The sequence below is a fragment of the Myodes glareolus genome, chromosome 21 (assembly GCF_982192425.1).
Source record: "Myodes glareolus chromosome 21, mMyoGla1.1, whole genome shotgun sequence".
NCBI lineage: Eukaryota > Metazoa > Chordata > Mammalia > Rodentia > Cricetidae > Myodes > Myodes glareolus.
The window spans coordinates 44,182,402-44,203,983 of NC_142046.1; the positions used below are offsets into that span (position 1 = coordinate 44,182,402).

The window sequence follows — 21,582 nt, forward strand, 5'->3', positions numbered from 1 at the left end:
CATTTTGGAAGATACTGGTCACACTCTTTGGTGGCATATATGCAGTACATGCAACATCACCTCTACAGATAGCACTATGCATGATCTTTGGAGGCGTAGCAATCACTACTTGGTCTCAGATTATTTCAGAAAGCCATGGGGCCTGTACAGAGAGCTATCTTGGTAGCATTGCTTTAGAAAGTCACAGTAGGACAAAGTTCAGAAGAGCAATGAGATTGAGTCTGCCAATGAGATTCGAGAGCTGGGCTAGTATGGGGGAACTAGCTTGAAATGCCATCCTGGGGAAGTCACAGGCACAAGACTTCAATCCCTAAGAGATGCTATGTGGGTTGTACTTAGCACAACTGAAGACCGGCCCAAGTGCATCTAAAAGTAGTAAACATTGAACCAAATGTTTTTCCCAATACACAAAAGAATTAATGAGGCTTTCCTTGTTGGGTTTTGGGCTTCCCAAAACCTATCATTCTTTTCTTGCCTTTTTACTTTCTTTTGAAATAGGAGCAACTATCACATTTCTATCCTGTCATTGTAGTTTAAAGCAGGTAACATGCTTGATTTCAGTTTCACAGCTGGAGGAAGCCTACGTCAGAATGAGTCTTCTCTTGAGCTCTATCATTTCTGATTTAAATGAGGCTCTTCACTTGGCACTTTTGAGAGGATGCTAGAATTAGCTTCTGGAGTTAAGCAGGGTACTGGATGTAAGAAGGGTGGTAGAATGCTTCGGTCTGAATGTCCTACAAAAGTCATGCATTAAAACTCAATCTCTGTTGTGGTGTTAAGAGACAGAACTTGCAGACATTACATGGAGAGAGAATCCTTGGAACACACAGCTCTAAATGGGAGATCTCCATCAAATCCCAACCCTCGGAGCTCAGGAAGCCCAACAGAAGAGGAGGCAGAAAGAGTGTAAGAGGGAGAGGGTGGAGAATGCCGGGAGAACAAGGGCCTCTTAATGAATTATGCAAGGTGCATATGGGCTTACATGGACTGACACAGCAAGCCCAGGGTCTGTGTGTGTCTGCCCCAGATCCTCTGCATGTATATTACAGTTTTTAGTATAGGACTCCTGAGTATGTCCACAAGTGGGTCTCTAATTCTTGTGCCTGCTCTTGGGGCTCTTTTCCTTCTGTTGGGCTGTCTTGTCCTAGCTTCAATGTGATGAGTTTTGTTTTATCTTATTATATTTTATTTTGTCGTGTCTGGTTGTTATCCTTTAGAAAAAGCCTGATCATTCTTTTCTAATGAAAGGCAATATCTTAGGATCCCTATTGCTGTGAAAAGACACCAAGATCACAGCAACTCTTACAAAGAAAACATTTAACTGAAGTGGTGGCTTATGATATCAGATGTTTAGTTCATTGTCATTGTTGGGAACATGGTGGTGTGCAGGCAGACATGGTGCCAGAGAAGTTGCTTTGATATACAGGCAACAGGAAGTAAACTGTCTCACTGGTCTTGGCTTGAGCATATAAGAGACCTCAAAGTCCACCCTCACAGTAACACACTTCCTCCAACGAGACCACACCTACTCCAACAATGCCATACCTCCTAATAGTGCCACTCCCTTTGGGGACCATTTTCTTTCAAACCTCCACAGACAGAAAGGGAATGGATTTGGATGGGAAGGGAAGGAAGAGAAACTGGGAGGAGTAGAGGGAGAGGAAACTGTAATCAGGATACAGTGTATGATAAAATATCCATTTTCAATAAAAAAGAAGGAAATGAAAAAAATCTGAGACAGGGCTTGTAGAAAAGTGACTGAGTCATGAACACTCTGCTCTCGTGGAGTAATCAAAACCTTATAAAAAAAATACTGGAGTGAATTAACTTGTCCTTCTGCCCTTCTTCCTTTCTGCTATTGGGGAGATATCACAAAGGCCTTTGTCAGAGACTGAATTCTCTGTGGTGCCATGGTCCTAGGCTTCTCATCCTCTTTAATTGTAAGACAATTTTGGTTTCTACTAATTATCCAATCTTTGGTATTTTGTTACAAGGACACAAAAATGGTTGAGACAGACATGCAAAGACTCAAGTTTCCAATACACAAATTTGGCATAATATCACTTTAAGGCTTAGGGGAGTTTTCATTGTTGAGATGAGGTAACATATCTAATTTGCTTTATTCAAGACTTAGTTTTAGGAAATTCTACAGCTATGCCACTGTGTATTATTCAGTTGTTCCAAGCATTCTATAGAAAGTCAGGATGCAAAAAGAGAGAGAAACACACACACACACACACACACAGAGAGAGAGAGAGAGAGAGAGAGAGAGAGAGAGAAAGGAAGGAAGGAAGAAAGAAAGAAAGAATGAACTGAAAAACTGTTCTCTGGAGTACCTAGTAGTGATGCTGAGACTAACAATTCAGCTTCAAGAAAATAACAGTCAATTAAATTTCACTATGTTCTTAATGGAGGCATGTGACAAGACAGAACAACTTAGAAACCCGAGATTCTGCTCAGCTTGAGATATACACACACTCTACTTTAAGCAATGCACCTAGCAACCTCGGACCCCCACCTACACTGAGCTGCCTACACAACTTGCTCCAAACAATGGAATCTGTTTTTATGTCTAAAATAGTCATCAGTGATTCCCCTTTCACGGACAGATCCTGTGCTAATATATCTTTAGATCTATCTAGGTATGGGGATGAGAAGGTTGATCCAGTTCAGACTGGTCTGGGCATGTGAAATAAGACAGTCTAGCCTGTGAGTGAACTTTTAGAGAAAAGGCCCTATTAGCACCTTACATCTTTGCATAATTGGCTGTGCGCAAGAGTAAAATCAGAAACATCACAGGAAGGAATGTGCTTGGTAGACAAAGGGTTACGCAACCCAAATCTGTCCATTAAAATATGAAAACTTATTCCCCCCTCCTTCATAGTTAGCTCCTTCTCTTAAACTCCATAAAAAGATGTTCCAAGAAATAACCGGGGCTCTTGAGTAGTCTCCCATTTAGGTGCCTTGCTGTCTCTCTCTAGGAAGCCTAAAGTTTCCTTGCCAATTTGCAATCTGTGTGTGCCTCCCCACTTCCCAATTCTTTTACTAAAACATGACACTTTAAGCATAAAAAAAGACATCAAGATCCTGGAAAGAGTTAGGTTCGTTGCATCCCTAGAGTTTTGAGCTCAGAACGTGTGTGTTCTCCAGCCTTAGACACAGTTCCTCCCTACGCTCAGCGTTTCCTTAGACTTTCTCCTGTTTGTGCATCTGTGCAACCAATTTTTATGCTATGTCTCTTGTGACTTCTAGGTTAGCATGGAACCTTAGTAGATACTCTTTCACCTTACCTAGAAATAAAGTCTGCAACATCTTTATCTGGAGTTGCAGTTTTTTCTTGAGTGACTGAGTGGGCAATAATTTTATGTTCTTTGATCAATAAGTTGTCTGACCTTTGTTGTAGCTATTCAAGTCGGCCTTTATAACTCGAAAGTCATTACAGCCAACCTGTAAATGAATGAATGGTGCTATGTTTGCATGCGGAGGGTTAAATAAGTGCAAATCATACACTTCTCAAGATTAGATGGACAGATACTGAGATTGATGTAGATGACCTAGAAGCATTAAGAACATAGTCTTTTAAAGACCAACAGAGAGCAAATGGGCCCCGTATTTGGGTCATGATAAAGCAATGCTGCCACTGGTGTGGAACAATGAACCATGTTAACTGCTGCAAGGGAAGGTCCACGAGGACTCTCACACAAAGCCAATGTTACAGAGGGTCACAGGCTTGCTTATTCCTGTTGGAAGTAAAACTAAGCTTTATTATGATTATAGCTACTCTCTCAGCCCTTGATAGAACTCCCCTAGGAATAAACATAACATAACAAAAAAGGCCTAAACTAATACAACAGGTGTGTCTATGCCTTGCTAAGCTGCCGGCCAGTGTGGGCCAGTGTAATCTGAAGCGATAAGAAACTGGTGAAGGAGAAAACTTAAGTATCAGGATAAATGACTCACAGAGCATATCAAATTGCTTCAACCTGGGGAGGGGGGTAGTTCCTCTGATGACAAATAACTGACAATAATTGTGGAGAGACATTGACGAAGGGTGTCACCGTGCAAACCGGGGATGATCAGCTGGTATTGGAAAGACTATCCATCATTTAGGGAAGCTGGAAAACTCGAATACTGACTCACTGAAGAACTTCCCAGAAATATTTATAATCACAATCAACAAAGCTCCTCTTCGGGACAGATGTTTCTAATCCAAGATCCAAGGAAAAGCAATCATTGGAAAATGTCCCATAGAAATGGTTCCTTTTCCAGTGTTTACCAGGCAAAATTTTAGCACCATGGGGCACATGGTAAATATTATTATACTTCAAGCCCCGGGACTGTTAAGAAACCAAACACTTGGGAAATGTATCCAGAATCACATTTATGGCTCTGCTAGCCTTCTTTTGGTGTGCCGGATAGTTCAAGGCATTGTGTATTTTATTACGTCACTTATTCTATTCATCTTAATCTTACCCAGTGTTAAAGATAAATAGACCAACACACAGAGAGTTGTGACCAAAGTGCCATGACCAATAAACACCCAAGCCACAACTGAATGGGCTCCAAGGGGTGCGGTTGTGACTTTCTTTTAAACCACTCTAAACATCGGGGCAAGTAAGTGCCCGTGCTAAGTGCTATGAGAGCAGATGCTGTGAACTGGTGGGAGCGGGTTGGACTTTATGGAGGTGTGAAGTCAGTGCTTGCAGCTGGCTGAAATAGACAGTCAGTTCAAAGCGGACCTCTCCCCGGAGGTGGCATGAAAGGTGGCTGTTCCCTTTTCACAGAGAGCAGGCTCTGGGATGTCGTAAGGAGAGCAGCTCCTGGGCGGATCTGTTCCGCCGGCATTCCCTCCTCTACAGAATCTTCGTCTTCTTTTCTCTGAACTCTCAAAAACTAGTTCGGTAATTCTCAATACAGATTTCTTCCATTTTCTTTTAAGATTCCTAAATTTTAAAATTACAGAATGCTGAATAATGCATGCCCTGTGATAATAGGTTTTTGAAGAGGATAAAATGACCTAATGAAAACTCCACAGCTTCTTCTTCATCTAAGTCCCACAGGGACTCATTTTCTACCGGGCTCATCGCTGTGCACTGGGCCCTCCTGTTTGCTTCATCCTTCCCTTGGAGCTCAGAGGGTCGGGGAGTCTTTCCTCTGACAACCCCATGGCCATCCTCGGCCTCACAACCTTGGTTTCCTGACTCGCAAAGGCCATGGTCATTGTCTCATCTTTTCCCTTTCGAGCCTTTCAATTTCTCTTCACTACTTACTTCTTCCAAGTCCTTACATGTGCATGAGGAGGATCCCTCATAAGGAAACACTTGCCAGACCTTGCTACTTCTTTGAGCCTCTTCCTGATCTCGGGTGCTAGTGATAGCCTCACAAGCACATCTTTCATAGTCGCTGTAATCTCATCCCACCTTCATTCACTCCATCACCGTTCAGCCCAAACACGCCCCTTCTTCCCCGTCTTCTTCTGCTTATTTTCTACACCAGACATTTGACCAATCGATCAAGACATTTTGTGTTATTCTTTGACTACACAACCTAAAGTCTCTTCTTTCAATTCAGATTCTAATTGCACCAATGGAGTGAATGTATCTTTCTTCGTCAAACCCAGCCAGCACTACACAGAGAGGAGTTTGGCATGATCTAGCGTAGGATGACTCAAGTCTGTATTGATGAACCTATTATGGAAGAAATGAACGGGGTACCCTATGCTGTCCTCTGACTGCCGTACATAGGCTGTGGCACGAGCATTCACACACATGAATAAACAAGTGTTTAAAAGGATTCCTTTTGTGCTGTCTCTCCTGTAATCCATTGGATACTTACTCAACATATACAGTGCAATGCAATGTTTTAGGTACTAGAGATATAACTAAAGAAAACACAAAAAACTGACTTTCTGGAAGCTCCCATTCTAAAAGGGGATACATGGGAGCAAAGAAGTCAGCAATGGCGCCAGCTAGGTGATACTAAGTACCATGGAGAAAACAAACCAGGGAAAGAGGGGTGTTCGCTTCACGATGTTTCTATTTTTACCAGGAGAATCTGAAAGGCCGATGGACAAGAAACATTTGAGACAAGACCTGAAAGTGAGCAAGGTAGCATCATAGAAACTTGGATTAATAGTCTCTGTAGAAAGGGGAGCAAGAGGCATGAGCTACACAGAGACAGGAGGGAGCTCAGACAAGTGGGTCTCAGACTTGATGGCCAGCTGACTGCTGCAATAGCCGTTTTCACGTTAAGGAAATAGGAACCCACTGAATGGTTCTGAGACGAGAAGGAGATGATTTGCCTGTGTTTAAATATGACCACTGCATGTGTTTTCTATTGCTGCTCAACAAATTACCACAACCTCAGTGGATTAATCACCGATCCCAGCTCCTAGTCCCCAGCATACCAGCTCCGAGTTCTATAGGTCACTGAGTCCAGTCGACCACAGCTGACTCTTCTCCTCTGAGTTTAGGGAGTGTGAAATCAAGGGTTGACAGGCCTGGGTTGGAATTTGGAGGCTCTGAGGAGAAACTGACCCCGAGCTCACCACATTGTCATCAGGTTTGTTTCATTGGGATTGCGAGGCTGGAATTTTTGTTTATTTACTGACTCAGAGCCAGGGCTCCTCTTTCCTCTTAGAGAATGCGCACATTCCTAGAGACATGAATCTCCATCTTCCAAGTCAGCAAGAGCAGACAGAAATCCTTCTTGGACCTACAATCTCTAACTTCTTATGTTGTGACCAGTCAGATGGTGTTAACAAAAAACCATGGGGTTTTGAAGTAAGGAGGCAGAGAAAGGGAAGCGTGTTTTTGTTTGAAGATGTGGGAGATTACTTGTGACTGAATATAAATGAGCAAAATAATAATCCTCCGGACAAAGAGAGAGTTAAACCTCTGTCTTAGGGATGGGATACATGGCCCAAACGGAGGGTGTGATCTTAGATAGGAACTGGAGACTTGGTCCAGCATCCTGAATGAGTGCATAGACGGATTGGTAAGAACTGAGTTATCTTCGACAGGTTTGGGGTTCTTATTAAAATAGCAGGCAGGGTCTTAACCTGGGAAGCACAGGGGAGGTTTGAGGGGTTGGTCATACAAGGAATCCTCCATTAAGGGAGCAGGCAAACCAGGGCATTTCCAGAAATGGTTTCCCCAGAGACACAATAGACCATAAGTGTGTTATGATTTAGGAGCAAAGAATTACTCTGCCTTGGGTTCTGTATATTCTCTTTGATATGGCTAAACTACTTTTATTTTTATTTTTTTAGACAGAATTGTTGCTATGCCTGTTAATCCCTCCCCCAACACACACACACACACACACATACACACACACTAAAACTTGAAGGAGTTGAGACATTAGCTAGGTTCTTTGTTCATGCATAACTGTCACAGTTTCTAGGGATTTGAGGTTATTTTACTTGCTTTTCCTTTGTTTATTTTGTTTTTATGACCATTAATTATTTTTAGTCTTACTTTTCCTAACTTGATTTTTGTAGATCTAATTTTTACCATCTTTTAAATATTGGCTCATTTAGAAACTGGTGAGATGATTCTGCAGTTCAGAGACTGGCTGCTCTTCTAGAAGACCCATGTTATATTCCCAGTACCCACTTGGTGACTCTCAACTCTCCTTAACTCCAGTCTTAGGGGATCTGATGCCCTCTCTGACTTCTTTGAGCACAGCATGCCTATTGTACAAAGATATGCATGCAGGCCAAACATCCATACACAAAAAATAAAATAAATAAATAAACATAAAACATTTAATGCTCATTTTATATCGACTGTTTCTGTCAAGGTTTATGTCTGTCAATTGGATCAAATGTGATAGTTCTTATGTACTCTTACGAGAAACTAGATGGTATTTTTCTTTAAATGTCTCTGACTTCCTCTATTGCCTCAAATTTATATTGTAAATATTGTGGAATTTGGTTTTTTCCTGTTTCCAACTTATTTGGAGGCCAAGATAAGGAAAGTGCTGGAGTCAACATGTCCTTGGGGAAAAGGAGCATCAAAACATAGTCTTACAATCAACTCAGGTAGTTAGGGAAGAAAGTGAGAAGAGGGTTAGAGCTAGCCTGATGCTTGTCTTTTTGCTGAACACATACATCTTCCTAATGCAAAGAAGATAGGGCAGTAGCAAGATGGATGGCAATGTGCACGACCCATCTCTCTTCGGTCTTTCAGAATCTTTACTTGCATGTTCCCTTTTCCCTAAAAACGGAGTTCCTCTTCAGCCTTAGAAAGGCTGGCACTTATTAGTCTCGCACAATCACAATGAACTGTTTTCCCTGCTGATAGTCTATTTAAACAGAGAAGGGACAGCATTTTAGCTGATAAAATTGAATGCAACTCTGCCTCAAGTCAGGAGATTTCTATAAAAAGTTTCCCCACTGATGCAATGGGCCGTAGAGGAAGAACGGCAACCCCTCCTTCCCTGAAAGCCCAGTGAGCAGGTGGTATAGCTATATACACTATATATAGTACAGCTGTGCTCAACCAGAACAAAGGATGAGAGATCCCGCAGACTGCACGCTGGAGAAAAACTGCCAAATGACGTGAGGACGACAGATTTGAAAGGTGAAAAGACCTTGAGAATGTTGTCTGGCCGTGACACTAAGGAACTAAAACACTGCCTAATTCTAGACTTCCAGTTAAGCAAAATGCTGATAAGAACACAATGCTAAGAGTCTGCATTTTAAACAACTGATTAGGTTCTGGTTTCCTACAGACAAAAATATCCCACTTAATATAATCTTCATATCGAATCCTGGGACTGTAAATTTTTGGGAACTGAGCAAATAGGTGTGACCTGCGTGCCTGGAGTCAGCGTGGGGATTGCGATGATGGAAGAATTGTATTCAGGCCCAGCAATCATTAATCTTTCTTTCGCGCTTGGCAGGTTTCCATATGAGCTTTCCTGGACAGTGCTTGACATTTGCGTTTGAAGGCTCCCATGGCACTTTGATCATTTACTAGAAGAGCTCTCGGGTCTCTTATTACAGTTAATGTTCAGGTTTCCTTTAATATTGTGAACCATTTGAGGGCAGAGGTCAGGGCTATCATCTTTACATTCCTCCTGACACAGCCCTTTACAATATCCTCCAAGGATATTTGCTGAGCAGGAAAACAGCAAAACTGGGCTAGGAGAAGGTTGTAGAGAAGGCCCCAGCCTGGTCTTGGGAGGAGAATTTGCCTGAAGCACTTCTCTGCAGATTAGATGGGGCAGGGGAGGGGGGGAACTCTCCACTAGGGCTACTAGGCCAAGGGCTCTAGGAACCCTAGGCTCTCCTCCCTGCATTCCTCACATTCCTATGCTGTCTTACCTCTAAAATACAACTCACTAGGGCCAACCAGTTTATTCCATCTCCAGGACACCATCATCTCCCCTCCCACGGGTACAAACTAGCCCTTGCCCCCAAACACTGTCCACATAGGAATCAGAGACATACTTTCCGGTGTCACTAATATGTCAAACGTGTCTTTAAACCCTCCAGTGGCTCAACATCCAATAGAGAAACTAAGAGAGACTAACAGAGAAACGCCCTTCTGTACACATCATCTCCCCTTCCCATTTTGCTTTGGTCACAGTTGTTTGCTACCATCTGAATTAATTCTGACAGCTGCCCACAGTGCACCTTCAGTAGACTATAAAGGCCCAAGGAAGGTGGTCCTTACGCACATCTCTTGGGATCAGAGTCCCCACGTTCTCAACAACTGTCCACATTACAAACGGGTTGTTGGGTTGACAAGGACTGCCATACTTTAGGACTTTAGGCCTGAAGAGGTGCTGCTCATGCTTGAACTAATGATATTGTCCGGAGTAGAAGAATACATGAGTATAAAAAGCTAAGACTCACCCAGGAGACTCGTGGTGTGGAGCTTAAGTAAGGAGGGCATGAATAGGGGCCCGATAACTCAGAGTAGGGAATGTGAAGTCGGGGAAGGCATGGATTGTGGTACCACATTTGTGCGCTGTTCTTCCTACTTCATTTTCCTCGTTTACATATTCTGAGCTTCCAGAAGCTAAGAACAAGATCACTACAAGCTTTGGCTCTAATTTAAATTACTTTTTTGCAGACTTAAGATGGGTAAATTATACAGTGTACACTCACGGGTCTATTTTTTTTCACACAGTGAACCAAATATGAAGAAATGTATACATCAGTGTGCACACTCAAGGAGAGAGAAGGGTCTATAAGCTAGAGAAGCTTCATATGAAACTATACTTTTGAAGTACAACATAAAACTGAAAACTCTATCTATGCTTGGAAACTAATAAAACAGCTCAGAAGTGCTAAGTTTGTGGTTTGGGGTTATTCTCAAATTGAGAGGCCACCTTCTTACTGAGGTTGCAAGGGAGCGGTGAAGACTGCAGCTAGAAATATTTACAAGATATTGATTTACAACTATGAAAGGATTAGCATTCAGCCATAAGGCAATGATTAAACATTAACTCTGAAAAACTGGCCATCAAATCATTTATTTCTGAGGACTGGCCGGCTCACGAGAGGCTCTAAGATTTGGATTCCCAACACCTACTACTTACTTACAAGCCCTTAAGCTTTCCATACCCTAGTGTCTTCAAGGCTTAAAAGATATGGATCCCTCTCACTGAAATCAGTTATTCTGTGAAGATTAGGTGAAACAACATAACTTGTATCAGAGACAAAGCAAGTGCTGGTGATAAATTGGGATAAACTGTTACTATTAATGCTACTTAATGTAATACCACTCAGTGAAGTCAGAGTGAAAACCAGGGACACTTAAGGGGAAGGAAAAGACCCCCCCAACACACACACACACACACACACACACACACACACACACACACACGAGTCTGCATCAAGATTCACCAGCTGAGTCAAGAACACAATTAACAAAGCTCACTGAAAAGGTTGTCTAATATAGAAATATTCCTTTTCTACAGAGATCTTTTCCAATAAGAATTCTTAAGTAGTCACAAACCTTGTTGAAGTCTTAAGCATATGTACCTTTCAAAATGATCTTCACTCTTATCCTAGATGAGAATCTATAATGTTCTGGATATTTTACAAATAAGCCTATAAACTTTTTAACTCCCTGTGCAACCTTGTGTACTGGTTTTTATCTTATCAGCTGTAATCCTGTCCAGCGTACCCGGTAACAGCCCTCTGATCTCATTGAGTTCCTTGGCAACCCTTTGAGATGTAACTTCAGAAAACACCAAGATCTTTTGTAAGGCTATGGCAAAAAAGACTTAAGCCCATCTCCCTCCTGAGACGCTCATACCTACGCTTAGGTTTATCCTGTTCTTTCCATTAACCCTTCTACGTTAAAAATCGCTTCGTAATGAACCTCAACTCTTTCTCAGACTGGCATGTCCTGAAATGTTTCTGCAGTGAAGTCAAGGATCCCAGCTTCACCTCAGTGAGTAGTGGGCTCTGAAAGGAATTCCTCCTGTCGTTGCAGGTGGCATCATGCAGCTGTGTCTCCTGGCTCACTCCCACTCCTGTTGTCAATAAGACCGTTCAAAAACACAGATGCTAGCCTGAGGTATTTCAGGGGTTAGAGCATGGGCCTAGCACGCATGCGGCCCCCTAATTTAATCCCAGGGATTCTCCAACATCACCTAAGGTTATTGGGTGGGAAATAACTGAAACGATAATTCTTGAAGTAGTTGCCTGCATATAATGTTAGATAGGGATAGAGGCCTCTGGAATAGGCGTTTTTCCTCAGAACATTTAGGATGTAGACATTATCAGTGGAGACATTATGTTACAGCTATGTAAATTAGAGGCTGTAATCATTATGTTAATAAGACCCAGCTGATTTTATAATTGATCCCAAGCTAACAAAATGACAGTGGGATTTAGCAGTTTCAAGTATCAGCTATAGGCATACAGTCTGTGTGTGGCTATCTGCTCTACAGAACACTGAGAAAGCTTCTGAGTTTCCTTGTCGTCCATCCTCCAAGAGGGTCCAGTGATAGGCACCTTCTGCTGTTTATCAGGCTCTCCCCACGCCCTTGTATGGGGTTCTTCTGTACTGCTAATACCAAACACTAGAATTGATGTTGTGATGGCCACTTCTGAGAATAAATCATGGCAGGCACCAGGCCTTCCTGCTTAGCCCTTCTTGTGTGATTCCTTCTAGAGAATTCAACTGCCTTGCTGACTTCCGAGGATCTCATCAGGGAAACTTAGGTCTCTAGTTAAGCACAAGGTGAGGGACTTTGCATAAGATCCTCTATTTTCGGGTTAACTTTTCAGGTGATAGCCTCAGGAGAGACCCTAAACCAGTATCTCAAGGTGATCCACACCCAAATTCCTCACTCATAATCTAGGAGAGATAATGTCTGTTGCCTCAAGATTTGGAGAAATTCATTCTTCCTGAAGAAGTAACTTTTTTTTTTTCCCAAATGGAAATGGCAATAGTACTGCTTTGCCCAAGAGTTCTCTTACGGATTAAATGAGAAACACTGGGAGACCCTCAGCCCAATTCAAGGCACAGAGTGAACACTTGCTGAGTATTGTTTCGTACTTGCACACTTCCACCGCAAACTGCTTCTGCGTTGTTTACAGCCACCTCCTCCTGGGGCCTCAGGACTTATCATTAAAAAGCACACCACACCAGCTCCGATCAGTCCCTGAAGGTTGTTATTCTTTGACCATTAACCAGGCAAACAATCTTGTCTCTCTGGGTTTCTGACCCCTTTTGAGAGGAGAGGAAACAATTTTCAAGGCAAAGACAAAGTTAAGGCACGTCCTATAGCTAGGGAAATGAAAGCCCGAGTTGTTGGCCAGAAAAAGACCAAGCGCTGATGACAGGATCACTCAGAAGGGCTGAGGACGGTCAACCGAGCTTTTACAGAGCAGTGTGTGTAGATATTGTCCTCAGACACACACAAAGCTTTCTTTCAGACTCATTTCTGTTCTTTCAACTGGGAATAGATCCTGGATTTTCTCAGGCAAACTGCATAGATGTTATCTGTTTTCTCTGGTTCCTCCTTTCTCCTCATATTTAGGTTTTCTTTTAATATGGGGGGCGGGTGGATGAGGAATGATGTTTTGCATGAATTAAAAGACGGTATTAAGAAAATATACTGGGGAACAGACAAAGGAACAAAAGAAGAGGGATATTTCCATAATTAAACAGAGGAGTAAAGCTATTTGACAACTGAATATCTCAAACATCACACTAAAAAGCGAAGTAATCACAAATTATGAATGAAAATATTTCATTTCCACTTGGCTGTGGGCTATTCGATAGGTAACATGTTGATATGTTTTGCTGGTGATTCTTGGGAAACACAATGTACCATGTCTCTAACAAAACAAGTGAAAGTTTAAAGAAAAGCTTTACATGTGCTCCACATTTACCAAGCAGTGAAGCTTTTTGTTTTTGTTTTTTCCTAGAGAAGAGCAAGCTTCTCAGCTAACTTCTGACTTCAGGAAGCATTTTATCTTTACAAATAAAAAGACAATATGCTGAAGTTCCTCCACCCTTGTTCCCCGTGTTTACTACATCTGGTTCTGTTGACATCAGCATTTCATATGGAAACACTTGACCATATCGTAAGCTAGCCTCTCAGGGGAAGAATTTGGGTTTGCCCTTTTTGTCCAGTCCTTTTAGTTTTTTAATATCTTTGCTTTGTACACAGTCGAAGTCTCTTTTGTTTTCAATGAAATCTCCCTCGCCTCTTTTCTTTCTCCCTACTTCAAATCCTCTTTGTCTCTTTCATTCTACACTTCTCCCCTCCTATTTCTTCCTTGCCTGAGGTTGTGTGATGTTAAACCTTGGGCATGGGGTGGGGTGGGCAGACACCTCATCATCTCATCAAGATGAAGCTGGGTTCATCCCTGACAGTGTGGCACAGCCCAGGAAAGGTATTGCTGACCTAGTGGAAATGCTACATGCCTGGGCTCTCATCTCTGCCCCTTATGATAAGGTAAGAGTTGAAACAAGATGACTTTCATTTTCTATCTCAACACACAGGAAAATTCGCAAGTAGAGAGAAAGAGCAATGTAAGCGTAAACAAGCTACCAGGAAACCAGGTTTCTGCCAGGTCCCCAGGAGGCATTCTCGGCTACCCTCCCCCACACTTTCTCGAGGTTAACCAGTCACAAAAGTAGAATCATTCACATCTGAGTAGCTTCCAGCTCCCAAACTGTGAACTGTGCCTTGTTTGGGGCCCAGTTCCTTGCTTTCCCTTCCAGCTTTTTCTCCCACTATCAATCCCAGGAAACCAGGCATGCTAGAAACTCCCCCTCCCCTCCATATATTAAAGGGGACTGGAGAGATGGTTCAGCAGTGGGAGAGAGTGCTTGTTGCTCTTGGAGAGGGTCAGGGTTTAGTTCCCAGCACCTACAGGATGGCTCACAAGCATCTGTACTTTCAGTTCCGGGGAACCGGACTTCCACAGGCACCAAGTATCCAACTGATACCTGGAACAGGCAAACACTCATAGATAAAGTAAAATACATAATCTAAGTATATATAATTCTCCATAGCTTTCTGTCACCTAGGGATTAAAGCCCATTTCTTGCTTCTTGCTCCCACCTACACCTTCTTCTCTGGCCCTCAGACCTTTAGAATCCTAGAGCACAGAATATGATCGCTGTGTGTTGACACACGAGCCATGCATGTTTTCTTACTCTTCAGGCTTTTACAGATTCCCTAAGAGAACTCCTTCCGGTCCTTAGGGCAGCGTGCTCAGGCCTCTCTAGTTAAAACCCTAAGAGTCAGTGAAAGGAGACATGCAGGTCTCTCAAGAAGCCTTCTGCAGAGGAACATCCTTGATATTTTGTTTAGAGAAGAGATTGGATGCTGTCCATTGAAAAGGCAAAACGGGCCCTCCACAGTCTGCATACTCTAGCCAGTAGCATAGAAGTCTTATAGTTAATGGTAATTGGAGCAAGCCCTTTGGAAGGCAAGTTCAAGATGGATCCCTTTTCCATCTCGGATGGGCTTATCCATAGGCCGCAACCCCACTGGCTTCCCCTGAGGAAGTTCTATAGTTACAGTATTTCCTGGGAAGCTATGATGTCTCTGTTTTTCAGAAGAAAAGACAGCTTTGAGATTATTTGGTTCTAGGTATGGCTCATCTTTTCCTCACATTGATTTTTGAATGTTTTATTTAAATTTTACGTTTTTTTTATTTACTTAATGATAGGGTCCCATGTCTTACAGGTTGGCCCTCTCCAGTAGCTGAGGACAGCCTTGAACTTTGGATCTATCTTAGCTCTGAGACAACAGAACTACATTGACTAAAACAGAGGTAACCACTGATATCTCCATTCAGTATCATCAGCAGTGGGTTCAATTATTAACCTTTGGTACCTTTGCTCCATCATGGAATGGAATGCTTTTGATGGCTCTACATAGAAACTTTCAATTGTTGCCTGGAAATCTAAGATCACTTGACTACATTTCCACCCAGTGCGGTTGGTTCAAAATGTACACCGTGTGCCGTGAGCAATGCAGGATGGACCGCGAGAGAAGAGCCCAGGGAGGCCCGCGTTAGCTCTTCTCAGTGCTCCCATCCAACTGTGGGATCCCATTATCTGTTTTGTACTGAAGCTAAAGCAGAAGGTTCTGGCGAGCTGAAACGCATGCAGGTGTCTTTCAATGAAATAATCCAGTAGAAGCTGATTGATTCCAGCTTACTATGTCATGCGCAGTGGCAATTTAGTGCTGCAATGTTTCTAAAAAAAATGATCAAATAATTGCTTTTCTACAACCGAATCTTACAATTGACAACTCTCATCGCACCTGCAGAAAAAAAAGTCTGGATTTTCTTTCTTTCTTTCTTAATTTCTTTCTTTCTTTCTTTCTTTCTTTCTTTCTTTCTTTCTTTCTTTCTTTCTTCCCACAGCCTTCTAAAGTCATCAATTCGAGATTAAGATTTTTGCAACTACATTTAATGAAGAGAAACCAAGCCTCTCTTCCAGTTTCAGGAAGTGCGCGTTTGTTTTACACGACAAAACGAGGAAGCCTCAAGGCTTACAACCTAAACATTGGAGCCCCCAGAAGCAGCGAAGGCATTTGGAATCTTGTCAGTCCTATAGCGGGGATACACTGGTCCAGGCCCCCTATAAGCTAAGCCCACTTTGCGTGACCATATGTCACCTGACCCCAGCTCCAGTTACTCTAGCTTTTATAAAAAGATGTTGCAAGTTGTCTACCTTTGTTCAGGAGAACCACGGGCACAGTGATGATGGTGACAAGCGCAGCTACACCAAGCAGTCCCAGGAGAACCTTCCACGGTGTCTGCAAGCAGGTCAGATTGTGAACAATTAGAGAAAAGCCTTCGTCCCTCCTCTGGGAAGAGGACTGGGACCTAGGCCCCTTCAGAAGCAGAGGGGTTTGCAGGGGCACGAGGAGACGGATGGGGTTTGGGGTTCACTCTGGCAGGAACCATTGAATTTTGGCCCCGAGCATGATCTTGTGATCTTGTTGGCATCTCTCCTCCCACCCACCCGTCTGAAGCCAAGTGAGGGTGCCGCGTGCGTTCCACGGGTGATTGTCCCCGACCTCCAAGGCTCAGTGCCTGGGTCTCAGTAGGACGCTCCACGGATCTAAGGGAGAAGATGGTGCGGAGGACGGGACGTTCCTTCACCTGTTAACTTGGCCCCGTGGCTTCCGCCTAATGGCAGCTCCAGGTTGCCTCCAAGGAATCTGGGTCAGTTTGGGGAGAGTTTGGTGAAACAGCACCCATAACCCGAGCCAGGGGCCGGGGAGGTGCAAAGCTGGGGGCACTCACCTTCATGGTCGGGCGGCTCCTCTGAACTGAGCTCTGGTGTTTGAGCGCAGGCAGAAATTACCGCGCGGAGACGGACGTCCTGCGCCGCTGCTCTGCACGCAGTCGCCCTGCGCTCGCCGCCAAGTTTCGGCCCGAGTTAAACATTAGTTAGCGCCAGGCGGGCTCAGTGAAAAGACTTCGGCGTGCAGAGCGGGCGCGGGGCAGCGGACGGATCGGATCGCGGGAGAACCACAGAGCGAGCCAGGGAGTGGCGGGCAGGACGCCTATGTGTGTGTGTGGGGGGGGGGGGAACACAGAGGACAGCGATCCCCCTTTGCTGAAAGGGACATTGCATATTGGGGTTTAACTGCTGCTTCCTTGCGGGGACGAATGAGGAAACCGAGGTCCAAGGAGGCATGGGGTTTGGCAGATTCACAGTTCACTGCAGAAACTGACCACCAGTTCTCTTTCCGTGAGAGGTGTGTCATGCTGAGAGGAGTTGGGTGTCCCGTGCTGTCTGGCTGGCAAAGGGCAAGAAAGGGTGATTGTTCACTTTTGAATGGCACTTCAGGCCGAATATCTGCATTAATCCTCCCCAGGGAGATTCCACTAGTTTTGCAGCGTCTTCTAATCAAGACACGAAAAATAATGCTTACTTGGAAGTTACTTAAGCACTGCTCTACGGTTTATTGTGCTATTTTACAGGGAGGGTGGTTATGCATGGGGACATTAAGTCACTCCACCAAGTTACTCCGCCGTGAAGTTTTGGAGCTTCAATTGAGAGTGCAGGACACAGCCAGAATACCAAAATCATTTGACTTTAGGTCTCCGTGTCTCCACAATGTAAAGGAATCCATTTCTTTATAAATCGCCATCCGTGGCAGGCCATACAAACGGACTAAGGTACGCAAATTGTCCCCTTCATTATGTCTCCCGACTGCCCCGTCTGTTTCCACCTCTCTCTCCCAACACCCGAAGAACTTGAATCAAGACTTATTTGGATCTTGAGCTGGAACTGAAGAAGCAATCTAAAAAGGCCTCCAGGGAACAGTATAAGATGGACGCCTTGCTGTCCGTTGCTCTCAGCACTTGGGGCACTTACAATAGTGGGGGGAGTTATAGCAGTAATATCTACGTCAGCTCTGGGCTGCACTAAGAGCCATTGGATCGCATCTACAGAATAGATCATCTTGTTTCCTGGGATAAATCTTCCATTCCTACATGATTGCTTCCATACTCGGTGCACATTTTGAGAGACTTTCGTGTGTCAGGCTTTTGATGGTGTTTTTAATAAATCCTTAGTCAATCAACTGGTCAATACTCGAGTTGGCATAGATCTTCTACCCCATCACTCTTTCCCCACACAGAATGGAAAAGCAGATGTACCCCTCAAGGTTCTGGGTCTTAGGAAGATTTCTTGAGTAGAGCTTTGATCGTAGCAGCTATCCCCAAAGAGCTGTGATAGCTTTGTTTGCTAAAGAAAGATGTCTCTTCCCTCCACTGTTCTTGGTTACAGGGCGCTCTCCACAAAGCCACTGAAGGAAAGTGAGACATTAACCTGATGGGAGAAGGCACAGCGGAAACCAAGTTCTCTGCACCAGTGTTTGTTTTGGCCTTGTGGTATCCGGTGGGCTTGTCTCTACCATAGCACGTGGTGGTCTGAGGTGTCTGCCCGGGTCCACTTTATCACTTAGAAGATCAAGTAAAACTCCATTCATCATGGAGAACCTGTTTTTATAGCTAGTTGGTGATACTCAAAGTGAATCTTCTAAAGGTTCTCATTTGCATATAGGTACTCTGCGTGTGAAATGATGAGGATTTAATCCAATGTGATTCATTCTTTATAAAATGGAGAAACAGAGGCACTCGCAGAGGGAAATGGCCTAGAGAGGGGGAAGATGGTCACCTATAAGCACAGAGGCCTAGAGCAGATAGATATTTTCCTTACAGTAAGGAATCTTCAGTGTAGGACCCCTTGAGTTCAGACTTCTCGCTTCCAGAACCAGGGAACAAACCACGATTGTTGTAACCATCAAGTTTGTGGTAGCTCGTCATAGTAGCTCAAGAAAACGGATGCACGTGACGTTTCATGGTTGTGCCTTCAGACGCTCCTATAACCCCCGGAGCAAGGCAGTTGCTGAAATTCAAATAGAAAGCAGTCATTTGCCATTGTAGCCACCTTCAAGGAGGTCCCCTAAGCTTTGGCATAATTAATTATAACATAGTTCCAGTTCAGTCAGGGCTACACAGTGAGACTCTGTCTACAGAAACTGGCAGGGCTGGAGAGATGGCTTATGGCTTAAGAGAGCTTGCTGTTATTCCAGAGGACCTGAATTGGAATCCCATCAGTCACATGGGATTTCACAGTTATGTATAGCTTCATTCCTAGTGGGCCCTGTATCCTCTTCATGCCTCTTTGGGAACCAGATATGACCATGGTACACAGACATACATGTAGACAAACCGTTCGTGCACATAAGATACAGTTTTTTAAAAAGAAGTTGATAAAGATGTTTTTAACTCTGAGGCATTTTTCATGACTCTATTATTGGGCCTAACTGCTTTGGCTTTTCCGCTAAGGACTGCCTCTACTGGGACATAAAGCGCGAGCTGCACGGAAACTCGTGCGATTGCATAGACTTGCAGAACTCTCACTACAAGTTCTATTCAGAAGAAACAGCCTGGCAGGGCACTAAGCAAAGGGGTGGAGAAGCACACCGAATTACAGTGCAGAGTGTCTCCAAAATCCGGAGTTTTGGGGAGCATTGTTCTTCTTTGTGGTGGATACGGAGGCTGCAGTGGCTTACCTTCCCTTGCAGAGGGTATACCCCGACGTGTCAACTTTTCAAGTGCAAGGGGCCTTTGAGTTAGTGAGGTTCTTGAATAGTGGCCATGATCTATGCCCCTTACTCAGGAATGTACTTCAAAATTTCCATATCAGTGTGGAGGGATGGAACCTGTCTTAGTAAGTGTTGACAGAGGCTGTTTGCTCGGTCCCAGCCACTCAGACCTGTAATAATCACACAGAAACTATATTATTTGCAATACACTTTGTAACATGAGGGCTTGTTGGGGTTTCCATCCCTCCCGGTACCCCACAGCTGGCATGCCCCAAGGAAAATCACACACAAGACTCCATAAGATTATAAACTGATTGACCCATTAGGTCAGGCTACTTATTTGCTCTTATAACTTATGTTACCCCATTATCCTTATCTACGTTAGCCACATGGGCTCAGTACCTTTCTCAGTGTGACAGCTTACACGTTGCCTCTTCGGTGGTCTGTGCAGGAAATGGCTGAGGGAGCTTCTGCTTCCAGAATACTCCCAGCCTCTTTGCTCCACCCCTACTTCCTGTCTGGCTTTCCCGCCTATACTGCCTGCCTGGCCAATCAGCGTTTTATTAAAATATGATTGACAGAATACAGACAATTCTCCCACACCAACACTTAAGAGTATTTTTTAGGTAGCTCTTACATCCTAAACTAACCCATCTTCATTAATCTGTGCATCATCATGAGGTTGCGACCAACCAGCAAAGTTTCATTGCGCTCTGGTGGAGGCATCTGTCTCCTGTGGTGCCTACATGGCTTCTCACTGACTCTGCCTACTCTTGCTCTACATCTCTGTTTGGATTTCCCACCTGGCTTTACTTTGTTAAGCCATTGGTCAAAAGCAACTTTATCATTAACCAATAAAAGCAACACATATACAGAAGGACTTCCCACACCAAGTGAGGATTTCTATTGCTGTGAAAGAGGCACCATGACCACAGTAACTCTTGTAAGGAAACATTTAATTGGGGTGACTCGCTTACAGTTCGGAGGTTCAATCCATTATCATCATGGTGGGGAGCATGGCTGCATGCAGGTCGACACAATATTGGAGCTGAGTTCTACACCTTACAGGCAATAGGAAGTCAAGTGATACACTAGACAGTATCCTGAGAATAGAAAACCTCAAAGCCCACTCCCACAGTGACTGGCTTCCTCCAACAAGGTGACACCTACTCCAACAAGTCACAGATCCTAATAGTACCACTTCCTTTGAGACTGTGGCGGCCAGTGACATTCAGACTACCACAGCACCAGCATCTCCCTGTAGGCTCCTCCTCCATAATATATCTTCATAGTATAAAGAACAATCACAGGCAGTCTGTAGGCATTGGAGCAGATGAGGAAATAGATTCTCCTTTGGAACCTGTGAAGGAGCAGAGCCCTCCTGACATCCTGATGGTCCCAGCAGAAAATATCTCCGATTTGCAGTCTCTAAAACTATACTAGAGTAAATTTGGAACAACAGCATGGGGGAGGGGTGATGGAGGAGAAGAAGTGGGTAGGAGAATCACCAAAAGCAAATTCTCTTTGAAAATGCCAGAAGGAATATTAATTCTTTGTATGTTCATTCAAACAAACAAATACATAAACAAAGCAACTCAGTTTGTGGTCGTTCGTGGGAAGAACAACAGGGAACTATCAACAGACTATATCAACAGACAACACTGTTGTTTGTTTTTACGGGTATTTTTTATGGTTGTAGGTATTTTGCTTGAATGTGTGTCTTGCATTATGTACATGCAGTGCCTGTGCAATCCAGAAGAGGGCACTGGATCCCCTGGAACTTGAGCTAGGACCACAGGTTGTTAGCTGTCTTGTAGTGCTGGGAACTGAACCCAGATCCTCAGCAAGAGCAAGAACTCTTAATGGCTAAGCTGTCTGTCCAACCACCATAGAAGTGTTTTAATTACAGAGAAAGTCACATAAACCCGGGGCTGGTATTTAATACTCCAGGAAGGTCTAAGTATACCCTTTTCCATAGGGGACCCCAAATTTTATATGTACTGAGAAAAGCTT

The 21,582-nt window shown here is 43.8% G+C and overlaps 1 protein-coding gene across 2 annotated transcripts in view; it reads right to left on the reverse strand.

Moving 5' to 3' along the window:
* The window catches only part of Dpp4 (dipeptidyl peptidase 4), a 79,114-nt gene extending 62,212 nt beyond the window's left edge, over positions 1-16,902 (reverse strand). For both annotated transcript variants that reach the window (XM_087900008.1, XM_087900007.1), the window contains exons 1-2: positions 16,751-16,902; positions 16,173-16,257 (exon numbers count right to left, since the gene is read on the reverse strand). In XM_087900008.1, coding sequence (XP_087756134.1) covers positions 16,173-16,257; positions 16,751-16,756 — 91 coding nt within the window. In that variant the 5' untranslated portion in view covers positions 16,757-16,902. The remainder of the gene's footprint in view (positions 1-16,172; positions 16,258-16,750) is intronic.
* Between the last annotated feature and the right edge of the window lie 4,680 nt (positions 16,903-21,582).